This window comes from Phodopus roborovskii, unplaced genomic scaffold (assembly GCF_943737965.1).
Source record: "Phodopus roborovskii unplaced genomic scaffold, PHOROB, whole genome shotgun sequence".
Classification (NCBI taxonomy): domain Eukaryota; kingdom Metazoa; phylum Chordata; class Mammalia; order Rodentia; family Cricetidae; genus Phodopus; species Phodopus roborovskii.
In genome coordinates, this window is record NW_026126407.1 from 56,740,955 (window position 1) to 56,758,647 (window position 17,693).

General features: G+C 48.5%; 2 protein-coding genes across 2 annotated transcripts in view; one reads left to right on the plus strand and one right to left on the minus strand.

Annotated features, from left to right (window-relative positions):
• Window positions 1–834: 834 nt before the first annotated feature.
• Nubp1 (NUBP iron-sulfur cluster assembly factor 1, cytosolic) lies at window positions 835–10,943 on the plus strand. Its single transcript, XM_051181432.1, has 11 exons — window positions 835–909; window positions 983–1,087; window positions 2,544–2,677; window positions 5,310–5,378; window positions 7,048–7,080; window positions 7,636–7,726; window positions 8,319–8,473; window positions 8,607–8,717; window positions 8,966–9,068; window positions 10,270–10,353; window positions 10,678–10,943. The coding sequence occupies exons 1-11, from the start codon at window positions 891–893 to the stop codon at window positions 10,743–10,745; spliced, it is 972 nt and encodes a 323-aa protein (XP_051037389.1). The 5' UTR covers window positions 835–890; the 3' UTR covers window positions 10,746–10,943.
• A 555-nt stretch (window positions 10,944–11,498) lies between these two features.
• Window positions 11,499–17,693, minus strand: part of Tvp23a (trans-golgi network vesicle protein 23 homolog A) — a 31,006-nt gene continuing 24,811 nt past the window's right edge. The window contains exons 3-7 of the mRNA XM_051181448.1: window positions 15,912–16,056; window positions 14,563–14,652; window positions 14,260–14,388; window positions 13,036–13,164; window positions 11,499–11,712 (exon numbers count right to left, since the gene is read on the minus strand). Coding sequence (XP_051037405.1) covers window positions 11,653–11,712; window positions 13,036–13,164; window positions 14,260–14,388; window positions 14,563–14,652; window positions 15,912–16,056 — 553 coding nt within the window. The 3' untranslated portion in view covers window positions 11,499–11,652. The remainder of the gene's footprint in view (window positions 11,713–13,035; window positions 13,165–14,259; window positions 14,389–14,562; window positions 14,653–15,911; window positions 16,057–17,693) is intronic.

The following is a 17,693-nucleotide window of genomic DNA, read 5'->3' on the forward strand; positions in this document are numbered from 1 at the left end:
CGCCTGGGCAGGCAGAATCTCAGTTGCTAGATAGGTAATCTATCACTGAGCTACACTCCTTTGTAAAGCCTCACCTCTTGGCCAAGTATGGCAAGAAAATCATTAATTCAAGATCAGCCTGGGCTACAAGAGAAAGAGGGAGGGAGAGGAAGAGTAAGTATTTTGTTTTATTTTTTTTGCAGTGCGGGAGACTGAATATAAGATGTCAAGCATGGTAGATTAAGCACTCTAACAACTAACTGAGCTACGGTCTCAGCCTGTAACGGGATCTAGGGAAGGGCAGATTATTTGAAACGGAATAAATATTGACACAGGTTGATTTTTATTTATTTATGTATACAGTATTCTCCCTGCATGCCAGAAGAGAGCACTAGATCTCATTATAGATGGTTGTGAGTCACCACGTATTTGCTAAGAATAGAACTCAGGACGTCTGGAAAAGCAGGCAGTGTTCTTAACCTCTGAGCCACCCACTTCTTCCCCCCACTTTTCTTTCTTTCTTTCTTTTTTTTTTTTTTATGATTTACAGATTGTACTTTTACTAGTAGTATGCTAGTCTGAGACTGAGGTCATGGGGAATAAAAAGCACTTATTACTCTGCATATGTGTATGTGTGTGTCAGAGGACCACTTTCAAGAGTCCATCCTCTCCGCCCTGTGAGTTCTGGGAAGCGGACGGAGGCCGTCAGATTTGCTCAGCAAGGGTCTTTACACTCAGCTTGGTTTTGGAGAGAACCTAGATCGGAGCCCCACCCACTAGGCACTGGGTTTTGCGCGTGCGCAGTCCTAATCTGGCGAGACCCTTCTCGCAGCCAGAGGGTCAGATTGGACCCGTGAGACGGAAACACGCCCTTGGAGTTCCGGCGAGCGCAGCCCGGGTAAAGAGGCAGCATGGAGGAAGCGCCCCACGGTGAGCTGGCGAAGGACACATGGGTGGCGGGTCGGGACCGAGTCACTCTGACTGTGCCCTTGTCTCCGCGCAGGCTGCCCCGGAGCCGACAGCGCCCAGGCGGGCCGAGGAGCCTCGTGCCAGGGATGCCCCAACCAGAGGCTGTGCGCGTCGGGCGCCGGCGCCGCACCGGACCCGGGTGAGGAAGCCGCCGGCTGATCAGGAAGTGGAAGGGGCGGGACTTGAAGAAGAATGACAGCGGCTAGTAGGCAGTGTTGTCTGTAGTTGAGAGGCTTAGCCTAGTAGGCGGAGTTTGAGAAGCGAGGGTCGGCTTTAAAGATCAAATAACGGAGGAAAATCTGACCTGTGGCAGTCGGAACCAAAGTGGCGTTTAAGTCAGCTTGGTGTCTCAGGTCTGTCCCCCTGGCACTCTGGGGGTAGCTAGCCTGGGCTACACGATGAGACCCTGTATAAAGGAATGAACATTACATGCTTGTAATCTTAGCACTTAAGAGGTTTTCACTTTTGGAAGAGGATCGGAGTTCAGAGTCATCCTTGATTATATAGCGAGTTAGAGGCCAGCCTGGGCATAGATGAGATCCTGTCTCACAAACACAAAACAAATAAAAAATCCAGTAACTCGATAGGACTTTAAAGGGATAGAATAGAAAAATGTGATATAGTACAGGGCAAGTGCTTGAGTGACAGTCTCTGACCTCAGTACGCACCAGGGCAAGCACAGAGGGGAGAGTGGATACAATGTTGAGGTCTTTCCAGGCCTGAGTGCTGGCACATGTCTTTCTCAGATCACTGAAGCTCCAGCTCCTGTAGGGACAAGAACCATTTCTTTTAAGGAGTGTGTCCAGTACTCAGCAGAAAGGAATGGTCATTAACCCAGTTGGGAGAGATGGCTGGGAGAATGACATCAAAGTGGGAGAGACTTGGAGCAAACAGATAAACCCTTCAGGGATTAAGTGCCGAGCTGGACCAGCTCCAGGCTGACAGGACTGGGACCCTACCAAGAAGGTGCTTGGAAAACAGGAAGCTGGGGGAAGGCTCTGGGGCTGATTATTGGGTCATCTGCAAACTGGCCTTGAGCAACAACATTTCTGATTGCCTTCATCATGCAGAATAGTTACCCCACAATGTAGTTTTTAAGGATTTGAAAAAGATGAGACGTTGGAAGCACAGTGAGTTATTGGGATGGGTATTTAATTGAGCCTGTCTGTCGGGATTTCTCTTCCTTAGCATTAGTGACATTTGAGGTTGTTCATTCCTTGTTATTGGGGCTGTTCTGTACTTAAGACACTTAGAATCATCCTACATGCCACTAGTAGTCCCCTCCTTGTGAGATCCAAAGAATTTCTGCAGATGTTGACAGATGTCCCTGGGCTGTAAAACTTTACTATCTGCAAGGTTTTCTGTTCAGGAAATGGGAGTTTGAATACCCTACCCTCCTGGGAGCCCATGTTCTAGTAGATGAAGCAACACGTAAATCCAACAAGACAAATTCTGGTATGATAGTAGCCATATTTTCCTCTTAGAATTTATTTTGCTGAAGTGATATCTCTCAAGGAGACTTAGAAACAACCCTTTGTAAGAAGGACACTCAGAACCAAGGCAGGGATGTCATCACCTCAACTGCTTCTTTGCAGCTGTGGAGGAAATCAAAGAAAAAATGAAGACGGTGAAACACAGAATCTTGGTGCTATCTGGGAAAGGTGGCGTTGGGAAAAGCACGTTCAGTGCCCACCTTGCCCATGGCCTGGCAGAGGACGGAGACACACAGGTGGGACCCTGGGCTGTGCTGGGAGGTGCTCTTGTGTCAGAGGTCCCTGGTGGCTTTAAGGAACAATTCTTAGTCTCCAGGGAACCAACCTCTCTGACTGTGTTGACCTGCAGAGAGAATGAGGAGCTGCCTGGCCACTGCTAAGATGGGTTCTCTAGCTCAGAGGACAGCTAGGAACATGCCTCTTGGCCTTCTGGTTGTTATGTTACACCTTTTACACCTGCCCCTTATAAAGATCCTTTTGTTTTCTTCAAATCCAGATCCTGACTTGTACTTTGGTTCATCTCCTGTGAACTGAGAATGGTATTTAGATATTTAAATGGTCATGTCTCAAGTAACACAAGCACCTATATATTCTTGTTTTTGTCCATTGAGCAGAAAACATTTTCTGTTTGCTTCTTCTAGAAATGACTCTGCTCTAGGTCATTCATCTCAGGGTACAGATAGGCCATATGACACATGCTTGTAAATGCCAGCATTTTGGAGCCTGGGGCAAGAAGATTTGTAATTGGCTACTGAGTGAGACCCTGTCTCAAAACAGACCTACTAACTCAAATGCCTAGTACTCTGATGGGATGTGGCTTTAATAAAGTGTGTGGTGCTAGCCAAGGGCAGCCCAGCTTCATATCCCAGCTCTGCCCACATCACTGCTGATGTCCAAGCTGGTTGCCAGGCTTTCTCTGCCTCCTTTTTCTCATTTGTGAGTTGGAGCTCAGAGGCCTGGGTGAGAGGGTGTAGTTAAAATGTAAGTACTGCTCCTCCCACACAGTCAGTGTCCTGGAAATGTCTCTGATGGCCATCATCATCATCACCACACTTTGCTACTGAAATTCAGAGGATGATTGCTGTTAGAACGACCTACCCAATCACAATCCAGGCGGGTTAAATATTTATTGTTGTTAGAGCAACCTAGCCAACCACAGTCCAGAGCCAGTTAATGTTCATTGCTGTCAGAGTGACCTACCCAACCCATAGTCCAGGGCCGGTTAAATGTTCTTGCCACCAGAAGGTCAAATTTGCATTGCCTGCTTCAGTGCAGTCTTTTTGATCACAAGATCTGCATTTTGCTTCAGTGCAGTCTTTTTGATCACAAGATCTGCATTTTCCACAAAAGTGTTGGGGCTGGAACACAGTGGTGGAGCATTTGTCTGAGAAGTAGCTCTCCTAACAACAACAAAAATTGGCGTGTATTGGCCAGCATAAGCTTCAGCTTGGCTCTGGAACTGTTGGGAATATTCTTAGACAGCTGTGTAACAGGCATGGAGAGCTGTGTTCCCACACCTGTCCTCCAAACAAATGTGTGTCAGTATACACTTGTCAAGACCTTTCAGTCCCTCTGCTGCACTTTTGTGCCAGGCCAGCAGAGGGCGCAGGAGGCAAACAGGGATCTTAGTGATGCAGTTCTGTGTTCCCCTTGGTCACCAGCCAGCATGTAGAGGAAGTAGGATTGGAGAAGGAAGACAGAAGAAAGCATGGGGCAAGTTCCAAAGTTCCCCAGAGGTGCTGCCCTCTGGTTTCCAGACCACCAGTTCTCAAGATGAATGGCTGCCCTTCACAAGACCAGCAAATGCTGCCATGGTCAGATGTCAGAAGGGTGGGGACAGACTTAGGTACAGTCTTCTCTGAGACTACCTAAGTCCCCAACAAGAACCTCCCAGATTCCTTTCACATTTTTAAAGATCATTCTTGTTTGTGTGTATGTATCTGTGTGAGTGCCATGTGAGTGCAGGTCCCTAGAGAGGTCAGAAAAGGTAACATGGAGCTGTAGTTGCTGGCAATTCTGAGTTGCCCAATGTGGGTATTGGGAACTAACCTGGGTTCAATTCTTAGCACCTGTATAGCAACTTACAACCATCTATAAGTCCAGTTTCAGGGGATCTGATAACCTCTTATGGCCTGCATGGGCCAGGCGTAAATTTGATGCACAGAGATAGATACACACAGGTAAGACACCCACACACATAAAATAAAATTAAAAAGATGTGTTTGGGGTTATGTGTACAAGTGCAGTACCTGCAGAGGTTAGAAGGGGACACCAGATTCCCTGGAACTGGAGTTACCGATGGTTTTGAGCCATTCCACATGGGTGCTATGAATCAGGCTCTTTTGAAGAGCAGCGTGGTCTCGCAGTAGCTGAGCCATCTCTCCAGCATCTCCTTTCTTATTTCAAGGCTCTTTTGAAAGCTTGCTGTCAACTTGGTCACAGGGAAATGGGGCTTACCTAAATGTCAGCCAGAATTTCTCCTCAGGCTTCCTTTGTGGCTTGATAGCACTAGCATTTGAAACATCTACTTTGTCTCCTCTCTGTTCCTTACTCATTGAACAAGTCCTGGACCTCTCTGAATCTTTGCTCCATCTGCTGTGATGCAGAAATCACAGGACACTCCTAGGCTGAGTGAGTGGACTAAATCCTGAGTAGCTTGATGATCTGCTACTGGGGACTGTGCAGGCGACTTGGCCTAGGAGTTATATTGTGTCAGTGGCTTGGAAGGTTCTTGTTACACCTTTCCAATAAGAAAGTTGAAGCTCAGCCATCTGTTTTGATGTGTTGTCTGAGTCTGTGTCCAGTCCTGTTTGATGTGCATATCTCAAGGGTCTAGCAGTCAGTGATGTTGTCTCTTCTTATTCCCAGGTCGCCCTTCTGGACGTTGATATCTGTGGGCCGTCGATTCCCAAGATCATGGGCTTGGAAGGAGAGCAGGTGATGGCTGTCAGAGAACTTGCCTGGTTCTCTTTGGGCACCCATGTGCAGTAGTAGTAGCTTCGCTGTCCCTCCTCAACAGCTATGGATTTGGGGATTTGGGACAAGACTTGAAGTGCATCCGCATATGAGAGAAGCATTGGTTTTGGAGCCTTTCCTGGGTGGGGGAGGGAAATAGCAAGCAGGATGCAGAAGTGAGAGGTGGGAGCTCAGCTCTAAGTGGTAACTCTGGACTAGGGTTTGCTTGTGTCTGCACTGCAAATTAGGAAATCTCAGTGCCATGGTCTCCTCTAGGGAACCGAGACCCTGACTGTGAGACTAGTGAGTGACGTGGCAATAGGACTGTCTGTTCAGGACTGCCCTCATTCAGGAAGGACCCCAGAAGCAGGGCCAATGCTTTTAGGTTCTCTATTCTAAGCATCCAGTGTTAAGCAAGGCAAAAAATCCTCATGGGGAGGGCAGAGGACAGGGGGCTAAAGCAGGAGAGGGGCTGGCTTCCCAGTACAGAGAGCTAGAGGAATATTCAAGCTGAGGGGCAAGAACAGGAGCCTTCAGCCTCAGTAAATGGGAAGGTCACCCAAGCTAGTCTTGGTTACACTGCCGTGGCCTTAGGTGTGCATCTGATGATGTATATGTGTGCAGCATTACCCATGTTGAAGTAAAATAATAGGATTCTTCTCTGGTTAGAGCCCTTGCACCACACACACACACCCCAGCCTGGGTATAAGCTGTTTACAGTGCTGGCATGCTTTATGAAGCAGCAGCTTCATGGTGCTATGAGCTCTGGTCCCAGTTACTTGGGAGGGTGAGCCAGGAGGATCACTTAGTTCAGCAGGCCAGGGGGTTGTCAGGACCCTGTTTTGAAAACTGAAAGAGGAGAGGCACAGTCTGTGTAGGTGGAAGTTGCTTAAGTCCTAGTTTCATAATAAACAACAAGAGTCCACCCCTGGGGGTCCAGGTCAAGAGGTGGCCCCATGGGACTTTCTGATGACTGGGTCCTTGCCCCTGTGGATAGTATTCTGGAGTAAGGGCTCAGTCCATTGACTAGGGCAGGGTTTGGGGGTTTTTTTCTTTTTTCTTCTTTTAGACAAGCTCTCACTGGGTATCACTGGCTGGCCTGGAACTCACAGAGATCCACTGGCCACTGCCTCCTAAGTGCTGGGCTGAAAGGTGTGTACGGTCACTGGTAGTAGAGTCCCTTCTGCTCCTGTGCATAGCGACCTGCCTGCCTTACATGCACCCACAGAAGCAGCAGCTGGCCAACTTCTCTCATTCTTTTTAAATACCTCAGAGTTGTGCCTGATTTGAATAATTTTGGTTCCTTGGTAAGAACAGACAGGGATAGAGGGTGTGTATCAATTAAGGTCTTCATTTCTCAACTCTCCATTAAGAACTGAGTGGCTAGTGGATAAAAGTGCGTATTGTCAGACCTGATGACCTGAATTCTATTCCTGGGATCCACGTAGAAGAGTCCTGAAGTGTCTGTCCTCTGACCTCTGTGTGTGCAGTCATGAAATGTGCGCATACACACACTAAATAAATGTAATTTTATTGGGTGGTGCAGTACAGGGTGGTGGATGGTACCGTATAAAACCATTCTCTTTGCGCACTATCAGTGACAACATGACCAGAGTGCATATTGATAAGGATGATTGTCGTGTTCCCACAGGTTCACCAGAGTGGCTCTGGCTGGTCTCCAGTGGTAAGTTAGCCTCCTGGGGAGGCAGGGCATGTGAGTCAGGTATATCTGATGTGCTATTGGGGGTGGGGCTGGCAAAAACATTGTCCAACTTGAACGTTTACTGAGACTGTTCTCCAAGCATGCAGGTAAGATCAAAGACTGGCAGGCCTTGTCTGTAATGGGGCTGATGGACCTGTGCTCTCTGGTTCCATGGCTCTGAAGTGGCATTGTGCAGCTGAATACCACAGTGTGTCCCAGTCAAACCTCACCTCCAAGACTGGATTGTGATGTCTCTGCTCATCCAGTTGGGACACCTGAGGAGATGGTGATTGTGTTAGCTTCATTGACTTGTCGTTGAGGCACAAGCCACACATGGCCTCTTGTAGATCTTACCATGGCCACCTAAAGCTGCAAAGAGCAAGCATAGGTGTGAGGCACATGATACCTTTATCCTGAATTTTTTTTTTTTTAACCAAATTCCCTGGGAAGTACCCACATGTAATTTGTGTAGATGTGTTGTGTCCCTGTTCCCACAAGCAAACATGTTTCTCCCCATTATCCCCATTCCCTCTGCAGTACGTGGAGGACAATCTAGGGGTGATGTCTGTGGGTTTCCTGCTCAGCAGCCCTGATGATGCTGTCATCTGGAGGGGACCAAAGAAAAATGGTTTGTCACTCTGCTCCTCTGGCTCAAATTCTTGGTTCAGCTTGCATCCTTTCTGTCAGGGAGACTGCATACATGGGCTCCATGGTGTTTAATGCTATTACTTTGGTATGGAGGAAGGAGCCCAGGATCTCCTGCATATGAGTGCTCTGATTGGTGTGAGAAATGCCAGTTTTTAGTGTAGACACTTTGGTACCTGTTGTGAGCTCTTCTGCTCACAGAGACTTGTAGGACCTGGGAGTCATTTGTAGTGTGTTGTCACATGGCTAGTTTGTGTCAAAGAGGGAAGTGTGAAGTGAAACCCCCTTGCTGAGTCAGTGTGGGGGAAACAAGGTCATGCAGAAAGCATGGCTGGGGGCAAACTCATTATTGACACTTTGGCTACATGACTCTGTTGGGACAACATGTGTGTTCCATACATAATATGATACTAGCACCCTGACCTCATAATGGCCACCCAACCTGCCTGCAGATTTCACCTGCCCCCTGGGTACAACAGTAGCACTTGTTGAGGGCCCCTGCTATGGAGTATAGGAATGCTCATGTAGACTGTGTGCCAGAAGGAGGGCACACACCCAGCCTTGCTCCTTTCCAGGCATGATCAAGCAGTTCCTCCGTGATGTAGACTGGGGAGATGTCGACTACCTCATCGTGGACACCCCACCCGGCACATCTGACGAGCACCTCTCAGTTGTCCAGTATCTGGCTGCGGCGCACATTGATGGGGCAGTGATCCTCACCACCCCTCAGGTGGGTAAGCACCAAGCTATGGTCGTGCTCCCCAGCACTCTGGTGGTGTGCCCGTGTCATGGCCATCCCCTGGTCCGCACATGTCTTTCAGTGCCCTGTGGCAGTAGGATAACTGCTCTGTGAACTTTGCCAGGAGGTGGCCCTCCAGGATGTCCGGAAAGAGATCAGCTTCTGCCACAAGGTGAAGCTGCCCATTATTGGTGTGGTGGAGAACATGAGTGGCTTCATCTGCCCCAAGTGCAAGGTGAGGGTCCCAGGGGCGGGCCTACTGCACACCCTTGTCCTAGTGGGGAAACAGTAGGGATGGTTCTCCAGGTTTCAGCTTTCCCAAGTGTGTCAGGAAGGGAGGGATCCATCAGACCCTCTTCTGTCAGAGTGAAGAGTCTTTGGAGTTTGACATCCAAAATAAACCACTGTTTTAAAATGTCTGAAAACAAGTGTGTCCTAAGATACAGAAGTGAAGTAAAACTTCCTCCTCTTTGTATGTCACAGAAAGAGTCTCAGATCTTCCCTCCAACAACCGGGGGTGCAGAGGCCATGTGCCAGGACCTGAAGGTCCCTCTTCTGGGCAGAGTGCCACTGGATCCACTCATAGGTGAGTCTGAGGGGCCTGTGTGAGTCAGAGCTGGACCCACAGAGTTCCTTAGAGGCTGCAGCCACAGGAGAGAAGCAGTGAGGCCTGGGGCCGGTGCCTCAGATCCATCTCCATCACATCCCAGGGACTGCAGGCCCTTGGCCACTAATAGGCACTGAGATAGCCCTTTTGGTGCCACTGCAGTGCACACTAACTTCAGAACTGAGGAAGGGGTGCACACACATCTCCATCTCAGGCTTGCCCAGGATATCTGCTCGTGTAGGGAAGAGAAGACAGGCAGGGGTTCAGCTTTTCCACAGATTGCAGTGTCCAAGATAAGAGAGTGGAGAGCTTATGTGAGTGTAAGTGCCTGTGGGTGGAGCTTGTGTAAGACTGTGGGTGGAGCTTGTGTGAGGGTAAGTACCATTGGGTGGAGCTGTGCCCAGTGCCTGGGTCTGAGAGGGAAGAATCTGACCAGACTGGGTCACCTGCAGGTGGCTGTGCACCCAGATGTGGGAGCTGGCCTTTCTTGTCAGGGAAGACAGGGCTGGATGTTTGATCAGGGCTTGGTGTATGCCAGGTAGCTGCATGAGGACCTGGGCATGAGGAAATTTCACAGCCAAAGAGATGTGTCTCCCCTGGGTCGCCTACGGTCCTCAGAATAATGGTGTATGTGTGCATGTGTATATAGGAAGGATTACTGTACACTGGGTGACTGATTCACCCAGTGTGGGTGACCGTAAAGATGAAATGATAACGGGGAGAAAGCTGAAGGCAGGGTGTGTGCCTGTTCTAAGCAAGAGAGGCTGTGTGTGTTCCACATTGACATGTGTGTTTCTGGAGAAACACACCATTCACTCTGCCGGCATTTCCTTTCTTAGTCCTTGAGGTCCTTGTTGAAAGCCCTAACTGATTTCCCTCTCCGTAATTTTCTTTTTCCTGGACTGCTGGTTAGGGGTCTCTAATGCAGACTCCTAGGCCCACCCAGAGCAGCAGGGACAGTTCTTTGGGTCTGGAATCTGCATTTGCCATATGCTACCCAACCGAACTTGCAGCCACAGCAAAGTAGAAGTAGGGATTGCTGGGGGTGGGGACACAGCTGAGGCCTCTGTTGTGTTCCCCAGCTCTGCTCTCCTTGAGTGGGGAGCCCTAGGCAGCCATGCCACAGCAAGCACAAAGATTGAAGCTTTCACAAGCATCTCATTTTCTCTGTCTCTTTAAGGTAAGAGCTGTGACAAAGGACAGTCTTTCTTTGTTGAAGCCCCAGATTCACCAGCCACAGTAGCCTACAGAAGTATAATTCACAGTAAGTGTTTGGGACATCTCCTGGAAGGGAGTCACCTAGAGGAGTGAAGTAGGCAGAAATAGGTTACTGTGACAGCAGGGGTGCTGGCAACTGAATGACCAGCATGGCTCCTCGGGAGACTTCTTTCCGTGGGTCCATGTTGTGAGCTAGTTCTTAGTTTGAGAAGCAGGGAGGGTGAATTTCATAGCATGGGAAATCAAAGCCATCAAATCCAATCAAACTGACTGAAATCCTAACTGTGTAAGCCAGAGCAAGCCATGGCAGCTGTGGGCCTAGTCCCTGCCGAGGTGACAGGAGAGATCTCACTCCTTACTTGTTTTCTAGGGATCCAAGAGTTCTGTAGTTCTCATCCATCCCTGAAGGAGACAGAGCCAAGTGCCACCTGCTCCTAGCCACAGAACCTGCAGGCACAGGTCCAGCCACATTGGTCAGAGAGGAACAGGTGGGTCCATGGCTGCCAGATGCTGACAGGATTGAAGTCACTTCCTTAAAATACTTTAATCTCCTATTCACCTGCTTCCTGAAGATCAAAGGTACAAGGACCCTGCACACAGGTGCCATCCATCATAAAATAAAACTGTCCTCATGAACCTGCCCCTAGAGCCTGCTTTCTGGAATCCAAGGGACTGGCAAACTTCTGGAGCACAGGACTCCCAGGAGCTGTTTCTGTCTCAGATTATAAACCTGGGGAGGATTGTGGCATCTTTGTAGACCCGTGCCTCCCTCAGGTGGACGGAAGTGACAGCAGTCTCAGCCCACAATGGGGTCTCCAGCTCTGGGATCATGCTTTGGCTGGGATCCATCAAAAAAAAAAAAAAAAAAAAAAAAAAAACCCTGGAAAGCCCCTTAAGTCACCCACAGGGTGATGGATACCCTCAGGGCATCAGTAATCCCTGAGATCCCAAACAAACTATTTCCTGGTTCTTTTGAGAGACTGGTGTGACTGTCCTCATGACCTGAGACTAAGACATAGGAACTGAGAACTGCCTAGGGAAGTCATTCCAGATTTCTGTACCACTGTGCTGTGACAGTAGAAGGTGGGCAACCCCTCCCCTGTCCTTCCTGCCCTCCTTCCTCTTTATACACAGTCTCTTAAAATGTGCTGGGGTCTCTGTTGGGAAGATGTGACCTTTCTGAAGATCAAAGGGTCCTGGGCAGGCTCTACACTTTGAGTCTCCAGCTTGGACTTGCTCCAGATCAGCTTGGAGGACTGGGGAGAGTCCTAGACCTGGGGCACAGCTGCTAAGGAGCCGTGTGTCCCACAAGTGCCCAGGCGTCTGGCCTGCATTCATCACTCACTTAATGCTGGTGGATGTCCCGTCCTTCAAGCCTGGGCTTCTCAAAGTCATCTGGGGAAGCCTGCAAGGCAAGAAGAACCATGACTGCCCCAGCAAAGAGAGCTCACTTCGAGAGACCCATTGCCATAGGCAGCAGTGTTCAGGCCACTGCACACAATGAAGCACTATTTCCCTTCAGGAAATATTTCCAGGGCTGGAGAGTGGCTCAGCACTTAGGAGCACTGACTGCTCTTTAGAGAACCTGGGTTCAATTCCCAGGACCCACATGGCAGTTCACAATTGTCTGACACCCTCAACACACAGACATGCATGCAGGTGAAACCAATGCATACAATAATAAATATTTAAAAATATTTCCTGACTTTTCCTCAAGTCTGTGGGGTGTTTTTTTGTTTATGTGTGTGTGTGCAAGCATGTGCATTCCATGATGTACCTGTGAGAGTCCGAGAACAACTTTTGGGGAGTTAGTTTTCTCTTTCTGCCTTGTTTTTGAGGTGGGGTCTCTCACCTGTTTGCACTGTGTACTCCAGACTATTTGCCCATGGACTTATGTGTCTACATTTTATCTTACCTCAGGAGTCCTGCAGTTATAGATGTAAGCCACAACATCTGACTGTTGTGGCTTCTTGGTATTGAATTTTGGTTGTCAGGGTTACACATCCACTAAGCCATCTCCCTGGCCATTTCTGTAGGTTTACTTTAGTGTATGGATGTGAGTGTTTTATCTGAATGTATGCATGTGTTAATGTGTGTGTTTGGTGCCTGTGGAAATCAGAAGTGGTCAGATTCCCTGGAACTAGAGTTAGAGATGATTGAGCCACCATGTGGGTACTGGGAATCCAATCTGGGTCCTCTGCAAAAGTGTGTTCTGAACTGCGGAGCCATCTCTCCAGCACCCAATTCTATAGTTTTAAGTAAGTATCATTTGAAACTAAACAGTAGACATAAAATGTCAAATCCTGACTGCTGATAGGAGCTGTCAATCCTTTACAGACAGGATGGTTGGTGCCAGCAGCTAGGGACAGTGAGGAGGTGACAAGGTTCTGGAGCTTGACTGGCATTTGCACAGTGCTGTCCCTAGGACTAATGGACATAGTGTGCTTTTTATTTATTTGCCTACTTATTGAGACAGGATCTCAATATGTAGCCCTGGTTGGGGTAGAACTCATGTAGACCGGGCTGGCCTCAAACTTACAGGGGTCCACCTGCCTCAGCTTTCAGAATACGAAGATTAAAGGTTTGCGCCATCATGCTAAGCTAGGACTATACATTGGAAGTAGTTAACATGGTAGATTTTACATGTACACAGCAGAAAACAGTGGTTAGGAATTGCACTCAGGTTCCCCTATGGAGGAAGGATCCATAGAAGAACTTGGTCACTCACTGTCTGAAACACCGTCTGGGACAGAAAGCTGGCTGCTACTGTGCTGATGTCACCCTCGCCTCCCATCTTACAAAGGATGTATCCGTAGAGGTTGGCGGCTTGGAGGGAAATCCCTGTGATCACAAGAGCCTGCATTGGGCAGAGCAAAGGGAAGCCTGCTGAGGGTGCGCACTGAGAATTGACTGCAGACTGTCCCAAGCAAATACTTATGGACACCTAAGCAACCCAGAGGCTGGGACCACAGAGCAGACAAGCTGTAAGACAGAAGCTGCCCAAAGCCATGGAGCTGGTGTGGTGGAGGCAGAAGCCAAACTGGAGCCCTTTTACTATCACAGTGGCCCTGTTGCATGGACAGCCCTCCCAAGTAAAGCCTGAGCAAAGTCAGCCTTCCCATCAAGCAGGGTGGTCTGTTAAGAAATACCGTAGTTTTTAATTAAAACGCCTTCCTGAGGGCTGAGATGTAGTTCCGTGGAGAACTTGGCTAGCATGCACACAGCCCCAGGTTCCCTCCCCAGTACCTCAGAAACAAAAAGTAATTCCATACCCACATTATTCCCTATCTGCTAATGCATGAAACAGAATGTGGTATACTCATACCATGGAATGTTATTTAACCATGCAAAGAAGCAGTGTACTGATAAACACTACAGTCTGGTTGGATCTGAACGTGCACTAAGTGAAAGGAGCCACCTTGAACAAGAACAAAATTGTATGCAGGCCAGTCTAGGAAGGTGGGTACCATGGGCAGGGAAATGGCATAGAGGGCAATATGTACAAAGTATAGATTTGGGGGGTGGGGGTAGGAAAATAATTCTAAAATGGGCTGGAGAGCTGGCTCAGCAGCTAAGAGAACTTGCTGTTCTCATAGAAGACCTGGGCTTGGTTGGTGCCCAGCACTCCTGTCAGCAGCTTACAACAGCTTGTAGCTGTAGCTCCTAGGTAAGCCATGCCCCCTTTGGGCCGCCAAGGGCACCTGCACTTACTGCACATTATCACATGCAGATACACACACACACACATTTATAATAAAATCTCTTTAGAAAAATCCTGAGATTGGTTATGATGATTATATAATCCCACAAAAATGGCAGAAGCCCCAGAATATACCCTTCAAATGGTGAATGTATCTGTTATGTGGCCATCTCCATCAAGCTTAGAGTGACCATTGAGTCAGACCACTTCTAGCCCCTGGTTTGTCACACAGCACAGCAGGGTGCATCTTACCAGCCACTTCAGCTTTAAGGAGAACAAGGTGCTGAAGAAGAAGAGGGTCCAGATCACTGGGCAAATGATAAGGCCAAGCCAGAAGATGCGTGCCTCTGCCTCAGTGGCAGCCCCGTGGTTTGGAGAGACCTGGTGGGGGACAGATGTTAGACTTTTCCAAGCAGTGACTCTTGTTTTTGCTTGTGTACTGTACTGTACTGTACAGAACTGCACAGAGGATTTGTGTAGGGCAGTGTCTGGTCTAGCCCACACAAAACTCAGCGAACCTGTGCAAAATTCACACAGTCTTGTCTCAGAGCATACCTTTCTGGCTTCAAATATCCAGTGGCTTTTTCCATCCTCATCTATCTGGTTCCACCATCGAAGACCCACCATGAGTCTTCCAGTTACATTCTGAGAAAAGTGGGCAAAGGGGCTGTGAGCATACAAGGAACAAAATGGCTAATTGTTTCTCTAGTGGTCTTCCTGGGTAGCCCAGACTAGCCTTGAACTCTCAAGCCTCCTGCCTCACTTCCTGAGTGGTGAGTGACTAATGCTGGTTGTGAACTTCAGAAGGCATGAAGAGAAGGGCGTAGGACTGGTCAGATGACAGTGGGTGAAGAGGCTTCTGCCAAGCCTGATGACCCAAGTTCAATTCCCAAGGACCCATATGGTGGAGGGAAGTTACCCTCTGACCACATGTACATTATAGCATGTGTGTATATGCTCATACAGAAAGAAAGAAAGAAAGAAAGAAAGAAAGAAAGGAAGGAAGGAAGAAAGGGAGGGAGGGAGGAAGGAAGGAAGGAAGGAAGGAAGGAAGGAAGGAAGGAAGGAAGGAAGGGGAAAAGGAGGTTGAACTGTAATTGTTCCTCAAGTGGGCTTTCCAGGCTTCTCATCTTTAAGCTTACTTTTTCTCCTTTGAGGCAGGGTCTCACTTGGTTGGCCCAGAACTCACTTTGTAGACCAGGCTGGCCTCAAACTCAGCGATCCACCCACCTCTGCCCACCTACCCCCTGCCCTTCTACCCCATTCTAAAGATGTTTGCCACTATATCAGCCCTACTCACATTGAAAAGTGGGGATTCTGGCCAGATATGGTGGGCAATGCATGCCTTGCACCCCAGTTCTCAGGAGGCAGACACGGGCAGATCTCTATGAGTTGGAATTAGCCAGGGTTACATAGTAACACACTTGTCTCAAAACACAAAGACTCTGCCCCAAAATAATGTGCACATTATATGTTTGTATATGTGTGTATATATCATGAAAATTGTACAAAATCCAAAGCCATATGGGATCATCACCCCCAGTTGTCACCTATGACAACTGGTCCTGGAAGCCACTTACTGAAGCATTTTTGCTCTCTATCAGTGACATAAGCCCAATAATCCTTAAAAGTACTTTAAAAAATAATTTTGTGTGGAGAAGGAAGGCACTAATGTGCCCCAGCATAGTTGTAGAAGTCAAAGGACAACTCGTGGGGATCATTTCTCTCCTTGCACCACGTGGATTCCAAGGATGGTACTGGGGTCCAAGCTTGTCAATAAGAACCCTTTCCTGCTGTGCCTGTCCCTCGGGGCTCTTTAATATGGAGTTTAAACCAAAGCACCCCTGGGTCGCACATCACCACCTGGGAGCAAAGCTCTAGTGTCCCTAGAGAGGGAGCTTTACCTTCACAGACCAGAAGTCAAAGGACAGAAGGAGAAGCACCGTGACAAAGCCGCCCACGAAGCTCCTGCTGAACCAGTCACAGCACACATAGGTGACGATGGCGCTCACTCGGAAGAACAGATGGAAGAAGGTGGCCAGAGGGTGCCTGAGGAGAACCCAGGAGATGCCCCGAAGCAGAGACAAGAACAAGGTCATTAAACTCACTTTGGCACCACCAGTGGGGCGTTTGTTCCTGAGTGGTTCAGCTCAAAGCTCAGGTAGCAGTACTGTTCACACACTTGAGCATTCCCCAAAGTGATAAGGTCGCCTGTATCCCAGGCTGGCCTCAATGTCTAGCCAGGGATGTCCCTGAACTTCTGATTCTCCTCACTACACCACTCGTGCTAGATTACAAGTGTGCCTTGCCAGACCTGGTCTTTGTGGTGCTAGGGATCAAACTTGGGACTTGCACATGTTAACCACGCACTTCACACCTGAGCTACATCCCAGCCCCTGAAATGTGTTACGACACTGTCCTGTTTTCTCCCTCCAAGAACCCAGGACTTTCCCCCAATCTGATTCCAAATGTCATTTGTCCTCTTTGAAACAAGTTCACCTTTGAAGTGAAGTGAGACTGAGTTCTGTCTTCCCACCCAGTGTCGATAACAGTTCCCTAAAAGTAAAGTTTGGGTCATTCCAGCAGCACATGGTTCTCAGGCCACTGGGCAAGGCATGTTCCTGGAGAGTAGAAATAGTGGTGAAACAAATGGGGATCTGGCTCATGCCAGTTGCTTGGCAATGAGTGGTAACTAGATGCTGGCATTTCCTCAGGAGTTGGTTACTGAGCTGTGTGCCTTCAGATGCCAGCCTGCCTATAGAAGAGCCTGAGCCATGGGAGGCCCGCAGCCTGTAGCAGCTGCCTTTTAGAAACTAGGAGGACTAGAACCTGGACAGGCGTTAAAAAGGACCACTAGCCTGTCTGAGGCAGATAGCAATGGCCACATGGATGGCAATGGGAGACACTGGGAGGTCATAGCTTTCAGTTTCTTACTGTGGTGTCCCAGCTCCCAAAAGCACACAGTTAGAGTACATGTAAGTAAGATAGAGCGAAAACAGCGGCAGCAGCTACGGGATGGCAATAGGAGTTGGGGGTGTAGCTTGGTTGACAAAAGTGGTCACCTGGCATGCACAAGCACTGGGTGTGACCCCAGCACTTCACAGGCCAGGTGTGGTGGAGCACACCTGTTGCCCACCCTTGGGAGGTAGAAGCCATATGGGATGGGGAGGCTAGCCTGGGACTATATATAAAAGCTTGTTTTTAAAAAACCAATTCTTTAAATAGTTCTTTAAATAAAATATCAAATATCACAGACTATGTTCTTCACTAGCCAGTGGTCTGTCCACACACCACTTCTTTAGTCATAAACATGAATTTTTTTTTTGAATGGCAGGCAGGGGCTAGAGAGATGTCTTAGAGGTTAAAGTACTTGCTGTTCCTTTAGAGGGACCAGAGCTCTATTCCCAACACCCATGTGTAGCAGCTCACAACCCTCTGCAGGCAGGACACATCAGGAATGTCTGAGGTCCGGTCATCCTTATGGATAAGGGCAGGCAGGGACACTGGAATTCCCAGGAACTCTCAGGCCTGCTTGGGCTGGCCTGTATAGAGAGAAATCAACACAGAAACTCTCAAAATAGGATGAAGCCTGAAGACCAACAACCAAGGTTGTTCTCTGACCACACATGCATATGACATGGGAACACACTAATTCACACATGAATGAGCACAGTGTCCCTTTCTAG

Bases quoted from the DNA above. Each gene is read 5' to 3' on its own strand.
- Nubp1 (XM_051181432.1), top strand. The intron at 8,474-8,606 runs GTGGGTAAGCAC...GAACTTTGCCAG, and splicing joins TGATCCTCACCACCCCTCAG to GAGGTGGCCCTCCAGGATGT. The intron at 9,069-10,269 runs GTGAGTCTGAGG...TGTCTCTTTAAG, and splicing joins GCCACTGGATCCACTCATAG to GTAAGAGCTGTGACAAAGGA.